This window comes from Dendrobates tinctorius, unplaced genomic scaffold, assembly GCF_039654945.1.
Source record: "Dendrobates tinctorius isolate UK_male_01 unplaced genomic scaffold, ASM3965494v1 ptg000084l, whole genome shotgun sequence".
NCBI classification, from domain to species: Eukaryota; Metazoa; Chordata; class Amphibia; order Anura; family Dendrobatidae; genus Dendrobates; species Dendrobates tinctorius.
Window position 1 is genome coordinate 50,467,501 of NW_027361752.1, and position 21,536 is coordinate 50,489,036.

Genomic DNA, 21,536 nt, shown 5'->3' on the forward strand with positions numbered 1-21,536 from the left:
TCGTCCTAACCAGGTTCAGCTTGTTCAAGGACCGCTCTCGGGGATGAGTTGGATACGGACAAAAGGATGGTAGCACGATATCCTCGTTGAGGTGAAACGAGGACACCACCTTCGGCAGGAAAGAGGGCGGAGGCCGCAGAACTACCTTATCCTGGTAGAGCACCAGAAAAGAGGAGCGGCGCGAAAGAGCTGCCAATTCCGACACGCGCCGGACGGAGGTGATGGCCACCAGAAAGGCTACCTTCCAAGAAAGGAGAGAAAGGGAAATATCCCTGAGGGGTTCAAATGGAGGACCTTGCAGAACCTCAAGAACCAGATTAAGATCCCATGGATCCACAGGCGCCCGGTACGGCGGAACCGTGTGAGCCACGCCCTGAAGAAAGGTCTTAACCTGAGGACGGGAAGCCGATGTTTTCTGAAATAGAATGGACAGCGCCGAAACTTGACCCTTCAGGGAACTGAGGGCAAGGCCCGCATCCAATCCTGCCTGAAGAAACGCTAGGACTGAAGGGAGCGAAAAGGACATGGGCGCGATGTCATTGGTCTCACACCAAGTGAAATAGGCCTTCCAAGTACGGTAGTAGATCTTGGAAGATGATGGCTTTCTGGCTCGGATCATGGTCTGAACTACCTGGTCGGAAAATCCTGCCCGTTTCAGAACCTCGGTCTCAACAGCCACGCCGTTAAATGGAGCGGCCGAGAATTGGGGTGGCAAATCGGTCCCTGAGACAGCAGATCTGTTCTGTCTGGAAGCTTCCAGGGGGCGTCCGCGAGAAGGTTGACAATGTCCGCGAACCAAGACCTTCTGGGCCAATTCGGGGCGATGAGAATGACTGGAATTCCTTCTGCCTTGATCTTTTTCAACAGGTTGGGAAGAAGAGGCAGAGGAGGGAACAGGTAGGGAAGGTCGAACTGGGACCAAGGAACGGCCAGGGCGTCGGCGCCCACTGCCAGAGGGTCCCGAGACCTGGACACGAATTGTGGGACTTTCCTGTTGAGGTAAGACGCCATGAGGTCTACATCCGGGGTTCCCCACCGAAGGCAGAGCAGATGAAACACCTCCGAATGGAGGGACCACTCTCCCGCCGCGAGTCCCTTGCGGCTGAGAAAATCGTCGGCCCAGTTGTCTACTCCGGGAATGTGCACCGCGGAAATTGTCGGAACGGAAATCTCCGCCCAACAAAGAATCTTGGACCCCTCCGCCAGGGCTGAGACACTCAGTGTTCCCCCTTGGCGGTAGACATGCCACCACTGTGGCAATGTCTGTCTGAATCCGTACCGGCAGTCCCTTGAGGAGCCTTTCCCAGTGAACGAGAGCAAGATGGATAGCTCGAATCTCCAGAATGTTGATCGGTACTGATTCCCGATCCGACCATCGACCCTGAACAGTGTGGTTGCGGAACACTGCACCCCAACCGAGGAGACTGGCATCTGTGGTTACTATATGCCAGCGAATGGGAAGGAAGAATCGACCCGATAGAATGAGAGGTGACGACAACCACCAGTTGAGGGACCGCTTGATCCGGTAAGAAGGAGGAACAGGGCGATCCAGGGACCGAGGCGACCTGTTCCACTTCGACAGAATGGCCTGCTGGAGAGGTCTGGCGTGAAATTGGGCAAAGGGAACTGCCTCTATCGCCGCCACCATCTTTCCCAGGACCCTCCTGGCTGTACGGAGGGACGGGAATCGTGAGATCTGCAGCGATCGTACTTCCTGCTGCAGAGAGAGAGAATCTTCTCTTGTGGGAGAAAGACCCTTGACCGACGAGTGTCGAACAGAAGGCCTAGAAAGACCAGGCGTTGGGTAGGAACCAGACAGGACTTTTTCCTGTTGACGATCCACCCGAAATCCGAAAGAGTGTCCAGGACGATTGACAAACTTTGGTGAGCCTGTTGAAATGAGGGAGCCCTGATCAGAATATCGTTTAGGTACGGGAAAAGAACGAGATCTCTGACTCTCAACAAAGCCATCAACGCAGCCACGATCTTCGTGAAGAGTCTGGGAGCGGTGGCAAGACCGAAGGGCCGTGCGACGAGCTGGTAGTGGTGCTGTCTGAGGAGAGAGGCGATAGTCGTAGAGAACCCCGGGACCAAGGCTGGATCCTTTGGAGGCCGGGATTCGAAGAAACGATCCCGTGGGAGAGAGACGAACTGTATCTTGTATCCTGAGGATACGACCTCCCTGACCCAAGCGTCCTCTACGGAGGCCAGCCAAACGTCCCTGAAGGAAGGAAGTCGGCCTCCCAATTGGAAAGGCGCCTCGCGTGTCCGACGATAGTCATGCTGAAGTAGACCGTCCAGATCCAGATCTGGACGGTCTGCCCTGGGAAGAGTGGGATCGCCAGGAAGGAGTGGGTCTGAAGGAAATTTGCTTTCTCTCCTGGCGAGCAGGGCTGTGGAGTCGGAGTCGGAGTCGTGGAGTCGGAGTCGGAGCTCATTTTGGTGGAGTCGGAGTTGGAGTCGGTATAAAATGGACCGACTCCCAAAATATATAATAAATTGGGTACAGTAATTCAATGCAGGATGTGCTGAATATTTTTTCATAGGAGTTTGGGAAAGTTATGAAATGTCCTATAAATGGCTGTTATATTCCTGATCTAAGGCTACATTCACACACAGCGTTTTTCCTGTGTTTTTTGAGGATACGTTTTTCAGCTGCAAAAGCTGATCATCTTTTTAAAAAAACTGCATCACCTGAAAGGTTTTTGAGCTCATAGATAATGTTTTCAATAGCAAAAGCAGATTAGAAATCTGCTCTATCCATCCATTTATCCATATCTGTCTATCCAAATCGTATCTGTACCAAAAAGAATGAAAACCGGGTAGCACACCAATATATATTCTGTTCTATCTAAATATCTTATTGGATCATAAAAATGATTAAATGTCTGAGGTTCACATTGTACTACAATAAATTTTTCACTTAAATATAAGCAATATGTGTGGGAGTCGGAGTCGGAGTCGGTGTAAGGGAAATTGAGGAGTCGGAGTCGCAGGTTTGGCTTACCGACTCCACAGCCCTGCTGGCGAGCCTGCGGTCTCTGTTGGCTGGAGGAGTTGTCCGCCGTATTGAAACGGCGGAAAGTCCGAAAGGGTCGAAACTGACGCCTTAGTGGAGGTCTGCGAGGATTGGACTGAGGGAGAAGTGAACTCGTGCCTCCGGTGGCGTCCTTAATAATCTGGTCCAATTGGGACCCAAAGAGGCACACCCCCTGAAAAGGCAGGTTAGTGAGGGACTTTTTAGAAGACAAGTCCGCTTGCCAGGCCTTTAGCCAAACTGTACGTCGAATTGCAACTACGTTGCTTGACGCCTGAACTGCACAGGATGCGGCATCCAAGGAAGCGGAAAGAAGATAGTCCCCAGCATGGGAGATCTGATTGGCGAGATCGGCCAAACGCTCCGGTTGCGCCTTATCTAAGATGCCTTGACGAAGGTAGTCTGCCCACGTGGCTATGGCCTTTGCCGCCCAGGATGAAGCAAAGATTGGGCACACAGCCGCTGAAGCCGCTTCAAAGGCAGACTTCGCCAGGGATTCTATAATCCTGTCATTAGAATCCTTTAGGGACGCCACGCCTGAAAGCGGGAGAACCGTGTTATTGGAAAGCCTAGACACAGGCGGATCCACCAAGGGAGAGGCCGACCAGTTGTCCGTGAGCTCTTTAGCAAATGGGTAGAGTACGCCTAGACATTTTCCTCTTTGAAAGCGTCTGGTCGGATCCTCTTTCCTTGGTAAAAATCTTCCCAAACTCGGAATGGAAAGGAAAAACCCTGGAGGGAGTTTCTGCCCGTCTGAACGAAACCTCCTGATGTGAGGATTTCGCAGGGGAGTCAGCAATATCGAAAGTATGATGGATCGCTGCAATGAGGTTCTGCACTGTGACCTTCATGTTTGCATCCTGGTCTGAATCCAGCTCTAAAATCCCCTCAGATGACCTGTCCGAAAGCGCTTCACCTGACTCGGGAGAGGAGGCCCGAGAGGGAGGCTGCTGAGAAGGGCTATGCGGTGAGATGGGACGAGGAGAGGAATCCGGCTGGGCATCTTGCCTGGGTCTTTTGCGACTAACGCTGGCTGACTCAGATGGAACAATTTGGGACCTACTTGGCCCTGCTGAAGAGTCCAGGGGCAACTTATCAAGAACGGCCACCAGGGACTGAGACACCTTGGTCAGGTCTGCCACTGATTGAGATAGCGAGGAGGCCCAGCCAGGCATGGGGGGTTCACTCACCTGGAGCCGTAGATGGCTCCTGGACGGCGTCAGGCTGAATTGGGTTGCTACAATCCAGGCAGAGGGGAGTGGACTGGCCTGTTGGAAGTTTGCGATTGCACGAAGAACATGCAAAGAACTTGACTAAAGTGCAGGGGGGGGCAGTAGAGCGGGTACGATCAGACTTAGAGGTAGACATAGTGAAAAGCTGAGGTAATGCCGGAAGGTTGGGGGACAGAGGGCGGAGAAGGGTCAGTCTGCAGTGCAGATCTACTCACGGTCCGGTGTCCCCAGAAGCGATGCTCTGCGACCTGTCAGTGGATGCAGGTCAGAGCGAAATCCGGCCGATAGACCTCCTGAAGGAAAAAACCAGCTGGCAGAAGATGATCCGGTGACGAGCTGGTGTCCGGCTAACAGGCTGGTAAAATGGCGCCTGCCTGAGAAAGAGCGCGCGTCCAGGAGAGGAGGGAGGGCGGAGCACATTGCAGGGTTAAAATTCACCGCCCTCTAGCCAATAGCAGACTGGGCAGGTGAAGGACAGGCGGTGGGAGGGCCTGGGAAGAGCGGGAGAGAAGCCCGCTTAGAAGAAAGGGGCGGGGGGCGTGGCCGCGACGCAGCGGTAGGCCCGAAGTGAAGCCGGGGCCTAAATTAGTTGCGGCGGCCGCCTGTCAGCAGGGGGTCGGCGCGGAGGTCGGAAGGGGACGCCGCAGCCGCAAGCCACTCTCAAGGGGAGGAAAGGAAAAAGGCCCTGTGCTCCCTGTCCCCAGAAACAGGGAGGGGAGGGGGGGGAATGCGGGGCCAGCAAAAAAGAGCATGGTGTGCCTATAGATGTAAGGAGACTGCGAGCGCCCGCAGCGCCCGCATCCCTGTGCCATTGAAGAGGCCCCCTGTCCGCCGGGAATGAGCAGCCAGGTAATAAAAATCTATACTCACCCATCCCCGATCCGTTACCTGGGTCTGAAGAAGTCCTGCGTCTCATCCAACCGACAGGCTCTGGTAGGCGAGTGGGAGGGAGACTGGCGACAAGGACCCCTGGAGTCGCTGGCACGTCTTGGTTTCGGCGTCCGTCTGGCTGGTCCTGCCGCGGAGAACTGCAAGGATACGGGGTGGCAGTACACGCCGTACTCGCAGACTCCATGTGGGAGTACAGATGTGACTTTTCACTCTGTATCCCTCCGTAGAACCTGTAAAGGAACGACGCACGACGAGGTAGATATGGGTCTAATGAAAGACCCGTGTCCACCTCCTACTGACACTAAGCTAAACTGAGGAAATTGGTGCCGGTCGGTGGGGTGTATACTGCGGAGGAGGAGCTAACTTTTTTTGTGCATAGTGTCAGCCTCCTAGTGGCAGCAAAGCATACACCCATGGTCTCTGTGTCCCCCAATAAGGCGAACGAGAAATATACATATATATATATATATATATATATATATATATATATATATATATATATATATATATATATATATACACACATATATATATATATATATATATATATATATATATATATATATATATATATATACACACAGTGTCTACAAGTAGTATTCAACCCCCTGCAGATTTAGCAGGTTTACACATTTGGAATTAACTTGGCATTGTGACATTTAGACTGTAGATCAGCCTGGAAGTGTGAAATGCACTGCAGCAAAAAAGAATGTTATTTCTTTTATTATTTTTTTTTTAAATTGTGAAAAGTTTATTCAGAGGATCATTTATTATTCAACCCCTCAAACCACAAGAATTCTGTTTGGTTCCCCTAAAGTATTAAGAAGTATTTCAGGCACAAAGAACAATGAGCTTCACATGTTTGGATTAATTATCTCTTTTTCCAGCCTTTTCTGACTAATTAAGACCCTCCCCAAACTTGTGAACAGCACTCATACATGGTCAACATGGGAAAGACAAAGGAGCATTCCAAGGCCATCAGAGACAAGATCGTGGAGGGTCACAAGGCTGGCAAGGGGTACAAAAACCTTTCCAAGGAGTTGGGCCTACCTGTCTCCACTGTTGGGAGCATCATCCGGAAGTGGAAGGCTTATGGAACTACTGTTAGCCTTCCACGGCCTGGACAGCCTTTGAAAGTTTCCACCTGTGCCGATGCCAGGCTTGTCCGAAGAGTCAAGGCTAACCCAAGGACAACAAGGAAGGAGCTCCGGGAAGATCTCAAGGCAGTGGGGACATTGGTTTCAGTCAATACCATAAGTAACGTACTCCACCGCAATGGTCTCCGTTCCAGACGAGCCCGTAAGGTACCTTTACTTTCAAAGCGTCATGTCAAGGCTCGTCTACAGTTTGCTCATGATCACTTGGAGGACTCTGAGACAGCCTGGTTCAAGGTTCTCTGTCTGATGAGACCAAGATCGAGATCTTTGGTGCCAACCACACATGTGACGTTTGGAGACTGGATGGCACTGCATACGACCCCAAGAATACCATCCCTACAGTCAAGCATGGTTGTAGCAGCATCATGCTGTGGGGCTGTTTCTCAGCCAAGGGGCCTGGCCATCTTGTCTGCATCCATGGGAAGATGGATAGCGCGGCCTACCTGGAGATTTTGGCCAAGAACCTCCGCACCTCCATCATGGATCTTAAGATGGGTCGTCATTTCATCTTCCAACAAGACAACGACCCAAAGCACACAGCCAACAAAACCAAGGCCTGGTTCCAGAGGGAAAAAATCAAGGTGTTGCAGTGGCCTAGTCAGTCTCCTGACCTTAACCCAATTGAAAACTTGTGGAAGGAGCTCAAGATTAAAGTCCACATGAGACACCCAAAGAACCTAGATAACTTGGAGAAGATCTGCATGGAGGAGTGGGCCAAGATAACTCCAGAGACCTGTGCCGGCCTGATCAGGTCTTATAAAAGACGATTATTAGCTGTAATTGCAAACAAGGGTTATTCCACAAAATATTAAACCTAGGGGTTGAATAATAATTGACCCACACTTTTATGTTGAAAATGTATTAAAATTTAACTGAGCAACATAACTTGTTGGTTTGTAAGATTTATGCATCTGTTAATAAATCCTGCTTTTGTTTGAAGTTTGCAGACTCTAACTTATTTGCATCTTATCAAACCTGCTAAATCTGCAGGGGGTTGAATATTACTTGTAGGCACTGTATATATATATATATATATATATACACACACACACACACACACACACACACACACACACACACACACACACACACACACATATATATATATACACACACACACACACACAGCTCACCTTCTCATATGATTTGCTGCTGCCAAATCCAAAAATCAGCAGATATCCATGAGAATCTGTCCCCGCCATGCGCTGCCCATCAGCTGACAGCTTGCAGTCCAGTATGGCACCATGGCCTTGTCCTTCAATCTTGGCAGGAATTGAAAGAAAGATTACAATGATTAACACCACAATGTGCAGTGCTGCTCAATAAGAAACAGACAGGAAAGGACAGAAAAAAGTCAACAAAAATCGGATATCCTATAGATACATTAGGAAATCCCATTCTGTATGCATTAGGTCCCTAAAAGCTTCCTCTGGTGGTGGCTGATGGCAGTCACAATGTTTTTGTCTCTAGATGTTGAGAAGGGTGCGGACCGTGCGCTCTTTACCTATGTAAAATTGTTGACCGCTTCTAAAAACTACCCTATATACACACACACACATGCTGCGTTGTCTAGTCTGTTTTACCACCCCCTCTCCGCATTTAGATGGGCCAGAAAAGAGTAGCTTTGTTTAAATCTAGAAGGGCAGCTTACCAGATTAAAGCAGTGCATGACTTTGGTGCCATTTTTGATATCCCATATAGATATATTTCCATCGTGTCCTGCAGATAACATCATTCTGGAGTCATAGGGGTGAGGTTCCAACACATAGATGTCATCTTCATGACCCTGGTACCAAGACAAAACAATATAGAATGACAATTCATAGGCAATTCAAGGAAGTCATAGTAATGTGCATAAAATCAGGAAGACACAAAAGTAGAAATTCGCTAAGAAACAATATGTTCACCTGTAAACATGATTTCTATTACGGTACATACAAAGATGAAATATGCAAAAAATTCAGTCACTGTGTACATACAATACTGTGAGTTACATCCTGTATTATACTCCAGAGCTGCACTCACTATTCTGCTGGTGCAGTCACTGTGTACATACATTACATTACTGATCCTGAGTTACATCCTGTATTACACCCCAGAGCTGCACTCACTATTCTGCTGGTGCAGTCACTGTGTACATACATTACATTACTGATCCTGAGTTACATCCTGTATTATACCCCAGAGCTGCACTCACTATTCTGCTGGTGAAGTCACTGTGTACATACATTACTGATCCTGTGTTACATCCTGTATTATACTCCAGAGCTGCACTCACTATTCTGCTGGTGAAGTCACTGTGTACATAACAGCATCTCACCGTCACAGAGAACACAACCTGCCCGCTTCCCGGCTGCTCACTATTGAGGGACAGAGCTCTGAATCACGGTTTCAGTTCTTAGGAATGCAGGCTTTTTCCTCCAGTATTCCCCTGAGGTCATGTTTTTGCCCTTTGGAACCTGTTTTTAGTTCTCTGTGCCAGGTATTTGTCTCTAGTCACTTTTCCACGCAGTATGTCCTCGGCCCATGAAGAACCTCCTCGGCAACTCTCGGTCACAGTAGTCACTTATTTTACACTCTCGCGGCAATAAACTTCTTCCAAGCAGTGAGGCAGGTCCACTATATGCTGCGTGCCATCACTGAAAATCTCATCCCACGAGTCCTCCATACGTAAAATCTAACCCTCCCAATCTGGTCCAATACCCAAGACTTTGATAACTCAGCTAGGCTGTCCCAGGGCATGGTCAAGTCTCTGAGGGGGGGGGGTGTTAAACTAAGCCAGCAAGCTTCTCCAAAGGAACTACCATGTCCCCTTCAGACCCTCACGGTTGCTCTTGCTGTGGGTGCAGGGTCTCTTTCCATAGTAACATTCTCTCATGAGGATCCAGAATGAACAGGAGGCGGCGCACAGGCCAAGCAGAATGGAAGCTGCCTTTAGCCACAGAACCGAATCCTGGTGTCCCCTTTCCAAAAGATTTAATTCCATATTGCCCATACATCATTGTTGTCGTCCGTTTAGAAGGCTACTATCTTGTCTCTCTCTGAAGTGGCATGTTTTAGTGATCCACTGGACAAAAAAAAATAAACACACAAACCATCCACAACTCAGAGCTAGCCTCCTGACTCTCTCCCAATGGTCTCCCCCTTTTCAAAGGCTATTACGAGAAAGTCTAACTATACTGTGGTGGATGTCCTGAATCACCATGGGGGCATCAGCCCTTCAGCCAAGTGGGAGGCAACCAGAACACTCTACATGACGGTATCTCATATGCCAGGGCTAGCCACAGTTCACATCCTAGGAATAGTCAACAGCGCTGCACATTAGCTTAGCTGAAAAATTCTGGACCGAGAAGTGTGATCCATGTCTATCCTTACGGAGGTCCTCGGGCAAATGTCATCTCCTTATGTGATTCTCCTCCTTGCATCCCTTCTGAACCCTAATCACTAAACTTTCATAATAAGAATGCAGAATCCTCTGGCTTTTACGATGGATGATCTGGTCACTCGTTGGTTAGAGTTCTCCCTGCTCTACCTCGTCTACAAAGGCTTCAAGGTGGAGAGCATCTGGCTATCCTCATAGGTCTGGACTGACCTGGTATTCCAATCTAGTCCATCCGCTTCAGACGCCCCTGGGCCTCTTTCTCTTCGTTCCAATGTCAGCTATGCCACCCCACTTTATCTCAGCTGCGTTTACCAGAATGGATGCAGAAGATGAAGTCATAAAAGCTGTGTCTACCAGCATAGCTGTGGAGGATGACGTAATAAAATACCAAGGACTCTATGGTCCAAACCATTCTCAGCCTACCACCACTTGGATCTTGTTAGGTCAATTCACGTCCACCATTTAGTGACTTCCATATTCACTCCTTGTGACCCCCCAAGACAGCCCATGAAGGGGTGTAGCTGTGTCCAAGTCACCCATTTTAAAGTAGATTATTTTTTGCCATTATGGAAGCCTACAGGTGTAAAGCAAAACCTCCCTTTCAAGTCATTGCTGATTCCACCAAGGTGGCTGGTGCTTCCCATGCCATCAGGAATCGGGCCCCCTTTGCACTTGTCAGTAGGCCACCAACTGGGCCTGTGTTCACAGCTTTACCAACTTTACAAGAATGCCACTTTGTCTTGTGCTAATGTCCGCTGCTTTGCAAGTTGTTGCCCATCACCATAGGCGGGCTGCTCAGCAATGTTATATTTATCCACAGGCAGGAACGGCTTTAGGACACCCGATGGTGCTGTGTCCCCCTTAATATTGTAGAATTGTAGTTTTGTACTGTAAAACCCATTTACTGTTTAATACCTAGGCAGATTTGGGGTGGGGGGCACAGATTCAGGTTACCACTGTGATCCTGTACTCACCATCAGAACATGCAGCAGCCTCCCAGTGTGTGAATCCCACACCTTCAGCAGGTGGGCGCTGCTCGCAGTCACAACATAGTCATCCATTATGTCCCATGCAATCATGAGGACCTTGGGCTTTGAATACGACATGTTATCATTAAGAGATGGTCTGAGGGAGAAAGAAAAAGAACTAAACATCCAAGTAAGTGTTCACCTGACCTGCGCTTAGAAGGTTGACATGGGAGAGGATGGCAACAGGGGGCAGGCTGCTTGCATGTTTTTGCCAGTAAAAGTACATTACCAACACAAGAGTACACCCCTCACATTTTAGTAAATATTTTATTACATCTTTTCACGGGACAACACTGAAGAACTGACACTTTGATACAACATACAGTAGTCAATGTGCAGCTTGTAGAATGGTGTAAATAGCTAACGGTGTAAGTAGCTCACAGCCATTAATGTCTAAACTGCTGGCAGCAAAAGTGATTAAACCCCTAAGTGAAAATGGCAAAATTCTGCCCAAAGCGTGAATATTTTGTGTGGCCACCAATATCATCATGCACAGACTTAACTCTTGGGCATGGAGGTCACTAGAGCTTCACCGGTGGCCCTTGGAATCCTCTTCCACGCCTCCATGAGGACATCATGGAGCTGGTGGATGTTAGAGACCTTGCACTCCTCCACCTTCAGCTTGAGGATGCTCCACAGATGGGCAATTGATTTAGGTCTGGAGACATGCTTGTCCAGTCCAGCACTTTCACTCTGAGTTTCTTTACAAGGCAGTGGTAGTATTGGAGGCGTGTTTGGTGTCGTTATGTTGGAATACCACTCTGTGGCCCAGTTTCTAACGGGAGAGGATCATGCTCTGCTTCAGTATGTCACAGTACATGTTGCATTCATGGCTTCCGCAGTAAACTGTAGCTCACCATAGTACTAATGCAGCCCCAAACCATGACACACCACCATGCTTGACTGTAGGCAAGACACACTTGTCTTTGTATTCCTCACCTGATTGCCACCACACACGCTTACCAACATCTGAACCAAAAGTTTATCTTCAGACTACAGGACATGGTTCCAGTAATCCATGTCCTTCGTCTGCCTGTCTTCAGCAAACTTTAAAAGAGGCTTCCTTCTGGGATGACAGCCATGCAGAACAATTTGATGCAGTGTGTGGTGTATTGTCTGAGCACCAACAGGCTAACCGCCCACCCTTGTAACCTCTGCGCATGGTCTGAGCACTGACAGGCGGATCCCCCACCACTACCTCTGTAGCAATGTTGGCAGCACTCAAACATTTATTGTGAGAAGATAACTTCTGGATATGATGCTGAGCCCATGCACTCAACTTCTACGGTCAACCACGGCGAGGCCGGTTCTGAGTGGTACTTGTCATGTTACACCGCTTTCTGGTCTTGGCCACCGGGCTGCAGCTCAGTGTCAGGGTGTTGGCAATTGTCTTATAGCCTCGGCCATCTTTATGTAGAAAAACAAAATTCTTTTTTCAGATCCTCAGTTCTTTGCCATGATGAACTTCCAGTGACCGGATGAGAAAGTGTGAGAGAAAACTAAATATTAAACACCTGCTCCCCATTCACACCCGAGACCTTGTAACACTAATATGAGTCACATGACAAAAGGGAGGGAAAATGGCTAATTTGGCACAATTTGGTCACTTTCACCTAGGGGTGTACTCACTTTTGAGGTCAGCGGTTTAGACATTAATGGCTGTGAATTACTTAGTGGGCACCAAATGTACACCGTTACACAAGCTGCACACTGACTATTTTACTGCATCAAAGTGTCAGATATTCAGTGTCGTCCCATGAAAAGAGACAATAAAATAGTTACAAAAATGTGAGGGGTGTACTCACTTTTGTGATATACTGTAGACAGAAGTTTGCAGTCAGTTTTTCTTGTGGCTGCGTTGCCGTTAATCAGTTACACAAAGCTTGAAAAAGATTTGGCATCTTTTGAAGGAACACCGATTTCTCATTTTTCACGTCGCCCCTCTAGTAGTGTGTGTGACTTTTTGAAAAGTTGCAGTTCTGAAATCTTTGGGTATGTGCATGTGCACACAATGTCTTTATTCAGACAGTGCAGCTGACAAGGTTCTCCTAGGCGAAGATGCTTCAGGAAAAAATGGCAGCCTTTTTCCTGATGCAGCATTGCTGGTGATTTTGCTGCTTTTTGTGTCGTTTTCCCTGTTCTTTCAACTATGAAGAGCACGCGGCATTCACCTCGAGAATGAACATGTTACAAACAACATTTGAAGCGGTTACAAATAAAAATTGAACATTTGCACAGCAGTGGAGTTTTCACATTGCTGTGAATAATTTTTTTTTTTGTGGCGCTTTATCAGGCTGGATCCAGGCTCTTAAACATAGTTAAGCAAGTATTTACTGAAAATAAATTTCACACAGAATGTAAGAGTCCATCCTAAAAAACAAAAAAAAAAAAAAAAAAAAAAAAAAATACAGTATACTTTTCTATGCACAAAATTCTCTCCTGCAGCTCCTTCCTAGCCCTCTGCTCGCTTTTGTCTTTTCTGTTCTGCATGGCAGGCGACATTCTCTTCTGCAGCTTCCTTCACTTTGCATCTGACTGAGTAGGTCTCGGGCCTAGCATACCGTAACGTCATGACGGCCAATGCCCGAGGCCTGCTCAGTCTGGCAAAGAGTGAAGGAAAATGCAGAAAAGCACGTCACGTGCCATTAAGAACAAAAAAAAAAAAAAAAAAAAAAAACACAAGATCAAGCAGCCGCAGCAATACAGTGGAGTATGAAGCCAACCAAAAAAAAAAAAAAGGTGTAGACAGCACGAGACCACTGAGCCTAGTGACTGGTTGCAGCAGTCTTGAGCTGTAGTGGTGACATGATGGATGCAGCCTTGTCAGCGATGCCTGGGGACAGTGGAGGAGAGGCGACGGGTAAGGTCGATTTTGTTATTTTTACTAAGAGGATGTCTGGAGAAAAAAAACCCACTCCTTTAAGTTATTACAATTAAAGGCAAGGACACCACAGGGTCTTTATTTATATGGAGGAAACAGTCTTTGCTTCTCATGGTTAATAAAAAACTAGTAGATAAGTCGGGGTACTACACCTGTCATCTAGAGTCATATCCATGTCGAGTACGATGCTTTTCCACTCCTGCTCCTCTAGACGCCATATTCGAGCTGTTCCATCTTTGCTTCCACTTACAAACCTGAAAAAAATTACTTCTGTTGTGAGTAAATTCCTCATTTGTCGCTGGAGCGCCCCCCAACTACTTGGCCATCTCTGACAGTCACATAAGAATAAGAGGGGGAAGGAGCAAATGAATTGGCGTCTTTGCACTATTTCCTTTAACATTTGGTTTCCCATCGATATTGCCATATGAGCACTTTTTTTGCGGGACCACTTGTAGTTATGAATGAAACCACTCGCTTTAAAAAAAAAAATGCAATTCAAATTTTGTTTTATTCTTATTTTATGGCTTGAGCAGTTGGTGGGTGTATACTGCTGGGAAGGAGCTAACCCTTTTTTTTGCATAGTGTCAACCACCTAGTGGCAGCATCAGACACCCATGGTTTCTTGTGTCCCCAAATGAAGCGAAAGAGAAGAATGACCTGGTAATAGGATTCTTCAGGGCGGCAAGATTACTTTTTTTCTTCTAGTCTTCAGTCATTAATAAAAAAAGCCACACCATTGGAAAAAAAAAAAAAAAAGAACTTTGTTTCTCCATTTTATGAAACCCTCACTTAAAAGGGGTGGTTGATTCTGTTAGAGGCAGATGCCAGCTGTGCAATACAGCATGCACCTGCCAGGTAGTGTGCGGGATCAAGCTCTAACATCGCTCCATACATCCCCTGCACTTGGATGACATACTTATTGTGATACGGTAACAATGTTTAAGGGAACACCGGAATTCCCAAAGAAAAAAATAAATAAATATATATATATATATATATATATATATATATATATATATATATATATATATATATATATATATATATATATATATATATATATAAAAATCCCTTACCTTTCAGTGTTGTACGAAAACAAAATGCTGTCGATTATATCCTGCAATGCAAACACAATTCTGTTATAAACAAGAAAAAGCAATTTCCTGACAGATAGAACTAGGCGTCAGGCAGTTTAGGGGACTCACAGGCCAGGCGCTCTACCTTCACTGGGGGTACACAATTATCTAAATAAATCTTATAGCACAGGGTTTTTCGGAGGCACAGGACACATTAACACTGTATAATGTGCTTAAGGAAACACCACTGTAATAGGTACAGGAGTCTAAAGTCCAAAAATTATTTCTGTATTTCTCTCAGTTTTGATTGTAACGTGATAATATAGAAGACAAATGAGGGAGCATCTGCAGGGAATGGCGCCAATTATTGAGCATTTGTACCATTAGTTTAATAGCACCAGATTAAAGGGAACCCTGTCTGTTCCTACAATGTTTTAGACCAATGAACTTTTAGACTTTGATACAAGTATTCCGGTAATGTTTTGCTATATGCAGCCCAAAATATTGCAAAATGAACGTCTATACATCAGCTTGATGCATGTCAGCCAGGACTAGTCCCATGAGTCTACTGACTAGTCCGGGTCTTGCCCTTTGACTGACAGTCCACACACTGATGGCATCTTCGGATTCTGCTCCTCCCGGCTACTATGTTAGGCTGAGTTCACACGTTGCATTTTTTTTGCGCTTCCGCGGCGGTTTTAACCGCGCGATTTTGCCGCGAAAAATAAGCATTACATGCATTCCTATGGGATTCCGCAATGCAGTGCTAATGCTGTGGTTTTTACCGCGGCAGAATCGCTTCGTGGTAAAAACCGCAGCATGCTCATTAATTTTGCGGAATCGCGGCGATCCCGCACCCATAGGAATGCATTGTTCCGCTTATTTCCCGCATGTGGCTGTGCACACCATGCGGAAAGTAAGCAGAACAGTTGCGGATGGTACCCACAGTCCGGAGGAGAGGAGACTGTCCTCCGGGCTTTGGGTACCATATCCCTGTAAAAAATAGAATTTAAAATAAAAAATATTGCTATTCTTACCTTCCGGCGTCCCGCACAGCCTTCCCGCCTCTCTCCACGCTCTCGTTCCCAGTAATCCTTTGCGAAAATGCCCGCGATGGCGTCCGCTCTCGCGATCTCGCGAGACATCGCGATCCCGCGAGAACGGACGTCATCGCGGGCATTTTCGCAAAGGATTACTGGGAACGGCTGCGCGGGACGTCGGAAGGTAAGAATAACACCATTTTTTTTTTTTTACATTTTATCTTTTACTACTGATGCTGCATAGGCGGCCTCAGCAGTAAAAAGTTGGTCACACTTGTCAAAAATTATGTTTGATGAGTGTGACCAACCTGTCAATCAGTTCTCCAAGCGATGCTCCAGATCGCTTGGAAAACGCTAGCATTCTGCAAGCTAATTACGCTTGCAAAATGCTAGTTTTTCCGTGGGAAAATCGCGGGAATTTAAAATGAGATTTTCCCGCGGAATTGAATTCCGGAATTCTTGCGGTAATTTCCGCGAGAGTTCCGGTACGTGTGCACATAGCCTTATGGTGAGCTATAAGAGCTGTGAAAAGGGAACATAGGATCCGGTAGGGTGCAAATGGCGAAGATGCCACTACTAGGGGGACTGTCAGTCAAGGTCAGGGGGATGTGACCAAGTTAACTGAACTCGGACTAATCATCTTAGTGAGTACTCCCCTTACAGGACTAGTCTGAACAGAAATATGCAAGCTGATTAAACAAATCATCGCAGTTGTATAAAACAAGTACTGAAGGATTTGAATATAAGGACTAATAGTTCATGGCTTCAGTCTAGAAGACTTGGAGGACCAAATAGGTTCCCTTTATCGCATTGCAAAGAAAGTTGAGGTACTCACGTTATGGTCTTCAAGTTCAGACACTTTTGCAGGGTTTTCGTTTCCAAAATAATAGAGTCTGATAGTGTGGTCGCTGCCACCGACTGCCAAAAACATTCCACCTGCAACATACAAAAGCGTGAGGGTAGTAGAATTGGACTGTGTTCACACAAGAAAGATGTCATGACACCTGTAAGTGAATGGTGAGAGAAGAGAATCCGCATGCCAATCACTCCAATCATTCACCAACAGCCTGATACAGCGGCCGGCATACTGGTCGGGATGAGAGCCAGGGCAAGACATGCTCTTAACGTAGATGCAGGTCCTATAGGATTAGTAGCGGCTGATTGAGAACGTTCGCCAATTTCACTATGCAACAAATTTCAGGGAAATTCTTGTCCCCCGAGAAACCACCATGGTTACTTACCGGTAGCCAGTTTTTCCGGAACCCATGACAGCACACCTGAGAGAGGGATCCGCCCCGCCAGGACAGGAATCTACTGAGACAAAAGGGGCGGCACCTCTCCCCCGCTTCAGTTGGGTTACAGAGCATTTAGAGGACTTCCCGGTTAGTTACATGTTTAATCCAACACCACATCACTAAAAAGCACCATACTAACTGTGCACACCCATACGGTGAAAAAGGGGGGGGGGGGGGAATATACGGGTGCTGTCATGGGTTCCAGAAAAACCGGCTACCGGTATGTAACCATGGTGGTTTTCCCTTCACCCATGGACAGCACACCTGAGAGATTTTTGGAGACTTTGAAACACCTTAGGGAGGGACCACCGCTTGCAGCACCCTTCTACCAAAGGTTAGGTCAGCAGAGGAGGATAGATTTAATCTATAGTGCTTAAAGAAGGTGGAAGGTGAGGCCCAGGTAGCGGCCTTACAAATCTGTTCAATTGATACCTCTGCCTTTTCAGCCCAGGAGGTCGCCACGGCTCTGGTGGAATGAGCCTTGATGCAGTCAGGAATCAGGATACCACTAGCTGAGTAGGCTACACTAATGGCCTCCCTAATCCATCTAGCAATAGTCCCTTTCGAAACCCCATAGCCTTTCCTGGCACCCTGAAAAGCTATGAATAGGGACTGGGACCTCCTCCACTGGCTAGTGACAGATATGTATTCTAATAGAGCTCTCTTAACATCCAAACTATGGAATTTTTCCTCCCCCAAATTTTTTGGATTCTCGCAGAAGGATGGGAGGACAATCTCCTGACCCCAATGGAAATCTGATGCTACCTTAGGCAGATAAGCGGGGTCTGTTCTTAACACCACCCTATCCTGAAAAACTTGTGTATAAGGTGGATTTACCGAGAGAGCCTGTAAGTCGCTTATTCTGCGGGCTGACGTAAGGGCCACTAAAATGATAGTCTTTAGAGTCAGAAACTTTAGGGGTAGCTGGTGTAACTGCTCATACAGTTCCTTTGTAAGGGCTTCTAGCACTAGGTTTAAATCCCAGGGGGCTATTCTGGGTATTGGGATATGCCTAGCTCTATGGCAGGATTTAATGAATCTGGCTACCCATCTATTTGATGCCAATTTGCAGTTGTAGAGCGCCCCTAGTGCAGACACCTGAACTTTAAGCGTGTTCACCGCTAACCCCATCTGCAACCCCGATTGTAAGAACTCCAGGATGGCACTAAATCGGGGGTTCTTTTTCTAACGGCTTACCTAGGAACTTATTCCATGTTCTGCCATAGATGTTAGTAGTCACTGGTTTCCTACTCTTTAGCAGGGTGGCCACCAACCTGGGGGAGAACCCTCTATCCATTAAAAGCAACCTTTCAAATTCCACGCCGTCAGATGGAATCCTTTGACCTGAGCGTGGAATATTGGGCCTTGAGCTAGTAGGTCCGGGATTTCTGGCAGAACCCATGGATCGGAGAGGGACATTCTTTGTAGTAGAGAAAATCAGGGCCTTTTCGGCCAAAACGGGGCTATTAGAATAACCCTGGCTTGATCGCTTCTGATCTTCCTGACAACTGTTGGGATCAGTGCCACTGGGGGGGAATGCATAAGCTAGCCTGAAGTTCCACTGGATGTACAATGAGTCCACTGCCCATGGCTTTTCCCTCGGGATTAGAGAGCAAAACCTCTGTTTGCCTGTTGTGCTTGTTGGCAAAGAGGTCTATTACTGGTTTCCCCCAAAGCTGCGTTATTTTTTGAAAAATGGACCAATTTAGCGCCCATTCCCCTTGCCTCAGAGTATTGCGACTCAGAAAATCTGCCTCTGTTTTCTGCCCCTTTTATGTGTAAGGCTGTCAAGGAGTGTAGGTGTTCTTCTGCTCTGCTCAGAATGTCGCTCGCCGCTTTCATTAGGGAGTGTGATCTTGTCCCTCCTTGGTGGCTGATGTATGCCACTGTTACCCTGTTGTCTGACATGATGCGTACATTGCGACCCTGGAGTAGCGGAATGAAGTGACTTAGGGCCTTGTTCACTGCCCACAGTTCTCTTAGGTTGGAAGATGCCTCCATTTCTTGAGGTGTCAAGGAGCCCTGGCCTATGATGCCCCTTAGGTGTGCCCCCCACCCCGAGGAGCTTGCATCTGTTAAAATCACATCTGTCGTCTGTCTGTCCCACGGTATTCCTGAGGTCAGATTTGTACCATCCAGCCAACAGTTGAGAGAGTGTCTGGTTTTTACGGAAAGCTCCAGCTTTCCTTCTAAACGCCCTCTTAGCGATCTTTGTGCTGATAATATCTCCCCCTGGAGTTGTCGGGTGTGAAATTGAGCCCACCTGACCGCCGGAATACAGGACGTTAGGGTACCTAGTAGGGACATTGCCCTTCTCACTGTCATACCTGGTTGGTTTCGGGCCGCCAAGGCCAGATTCTGTACCTTCTCTATTTTGGACTCTGGGAGCAGACGCCTGCCATCCTGAATCCAGTATAAATCCCAGGAAGGTCTGTTTTTTAGGGGTTGTAATTTCAATTTTTTTTAAATTGATTATCCACCCTAATTCTTGCAAGGTGTCGGTCACCCGGCTCAACTGTGCCGTGCAGTGGTCCTCTGAGCTGCCCACTATAAGGAAATCGTCCAAGTATGGTATGACCGTATCGTGAATCCGGAGAAAGGCGGTCACCTCCGCTATGACCTTGGTGAAAACTCTCGGGGCTATGGATATGCCAAATGGAAGAGCTCGGAACTGGAAATGCCTCAGTACACCTTGGATATAAAGCGCTACCCTCAAATATTTTTGGTAATCTGGATGGATAGGGATGTGGTAATATGCATCCTTTAAGTCAACTACGGCCATAAAACAATCTTGATGTAGTAGCTTCACGGCCGTAGCCACTGACTCCATCTTGAAGGTCTGGTTTCTTATCCATCGATTGAGCCGCCTGAGATTCATAATCATCCTGAATGATTGATCCTTTTTTTTTTTTTTTTTTTTTTTTTTAATCAGAAAAAGGGGTGAATAGACCTCCCTTCCTTCCTGTGTGTGTGGGACCTCGTAACGTACCCGCTTGTCTATCAGGCTCTGGATCTCCGCTTCTAAGGCCAACTGTTCTTCGGTCACCTTCCTGATGGGTGTAATGACAACCATGGGTTTTTGGCTGGCGAATAAAGGGGATTCTCAGGCCTTCTCTTAAGATGCCCAGGATCCAGGTATTGGAGGAGATCTTTTCCCAGGCCTAGAAAAAGAGTGCCAATCTCCCCCCACTGGTATACTGGCGTCAATGTGGCGATTTCTTTGAGGTGGAGGTGCTTCCACCAAACATAAATCACGACTTTTTTCCTTTTATCCTCCCATCTTCTCCTGTCAGCGGGAGGACGCCCCCTTCTGAATCTTCCCCTCCGAAAGGGCTGTCTCCTCTGTTCCGTCGGGAACCTGGGGAAACCTTTTTTCCTATCGCTTGCTTTCTCCAGGATATCGTCCAAGTTCTTGCTGAATAAGAACAGATCATCGCAGGGGAGAGAGCACAATTTAGCTTTAGACTGTAGGTCACCCGGGCAGCCCTTAAGCCATAACGCGCGTCTGGCAGCATTTGATAGTCCCGCTGCCCTAGCTGTCAACCTCAGAGTCCGCCGAGGTATCTGCCAAAAAAGCTGCTGCCCCGTGCAAGAGATACATATCTGCTAAAATTTTCTCTCTTGGGACCTTTGATGCCAGCTTCTCTTCTAACTGCTGCAGTCAGATCACGAGGGAGCGTGCCGTGCAGGTGCCTGCTATCGCCGGCTTTAGTCCTCCTGCTGTCGCTTCCCACGCGTGCCTCAAATATGAGTCCGCCTTTTTCTCCAGCGGGTCTCTAAGAACCCCTGAGTCTTCCAAGGGCAGGGCCGACTTTTTGGAAGACCTGGATACTGCTGCATCTATTTTTGGGACTTTGTCCCATATCTCCGCATCCTTGTGCTCAAAGGGGTATCGTCTCTTAGAGGTGGAAGGAAGGGCCCCAGATTTTTCGGGTTTCCTCCACTCTCAATAAGCGCCTGGATCTTCTCGTTCACTGGAAAGGTCCGTTTTTTCCTCTCTTGAAGCCCCCCCAAACATGACATCCTCTAGGGTTTTAGCCACCCTTTCTTCCTGTAGGCCCATTGTGGTTCTAATGGCCTTTAGGAGAGAATCTGTGTCTTCTACAGGGAAACATGGCTTACCCCCTGTGTCACTGTCTGAGGAGTCTGAGGAGGATGCCTGTTCCGCCTGAGACGAGGCTGATGAGGAATCTGAGGGAGAACTAGGGGGATTCTTCCTACTTTTCTTCCCTTTTTTCAATAGGGTCTTAATTGAGCCCTCCATTTCTGACCTGAGGGCGGATATCAAATTGGCTGCGAAACTAGGCGCTTCCTCCGCCATGGTCCGCTGAATGCAAGAGGCACAGAAATCTTTCTGCCAGTCTCTTGCTAGGGGAGTTTTACATATAGCACAGTCCCTAATGTTCTTCTTGCTTCCTGCTTTTTTGGGCCTTTCCTACAGGGTAAAGCATACATCAGAATCCCTATTAACATAAATGCTAGCATTCACGAAGATCACTCACCACCCGTAATCAAGG

The 21,536-nt window shown here is 47.4% G+C and overlaps 1 protein-coding gene across 4 annotated transcripts in view; it reads right to left on the reverse strand.

Moving 5' to 3' along the window:
- BRWD1 (bromodomain and WD repeat domain containing 1) overlaps nucleotides 1-21,536 on the reverse strand; it is a 184,399-nt gene that overhangs the window by 77,715 nt on the left and 85,148 nt on the right. For all 4 annotated transcript variants that reach the window (XM_073584687.1, XM_073584686.1, XM_073584685.1 and 1 more), the window contains 6 exons: nucleotides 16,560-16,660; nucleotides 14,685-14,725; nucleotides 13,761-13,862; nucleotides 10,674-10,824; nucleotides 7,969-8,103; nucleotides 7,451-7,579 (listed from right to left, as the gene is read on the reverse strand). In XM_073584687.1, the coding sequence (XP_073440788.1) occupies nucleotides 7,451-7,579; nucleotides 7,969-8,103; nucleotides 10,674-10,824; nucleotides 13,761-13,862; nucleotides 14,685-14,725; nucleotides 16,560-16,660 (659 nt within the window). The remainder of the gene's footprint in view (nucleotides 1-7,450; nucleotides 7,580-7,968; nucleotides 8,104-10,673; nucleotides 10,825-13,760; nucleotides 13,863-14,684; nucleotides 14,726-16,559; nucleotides 16,661-21,536) is intronic.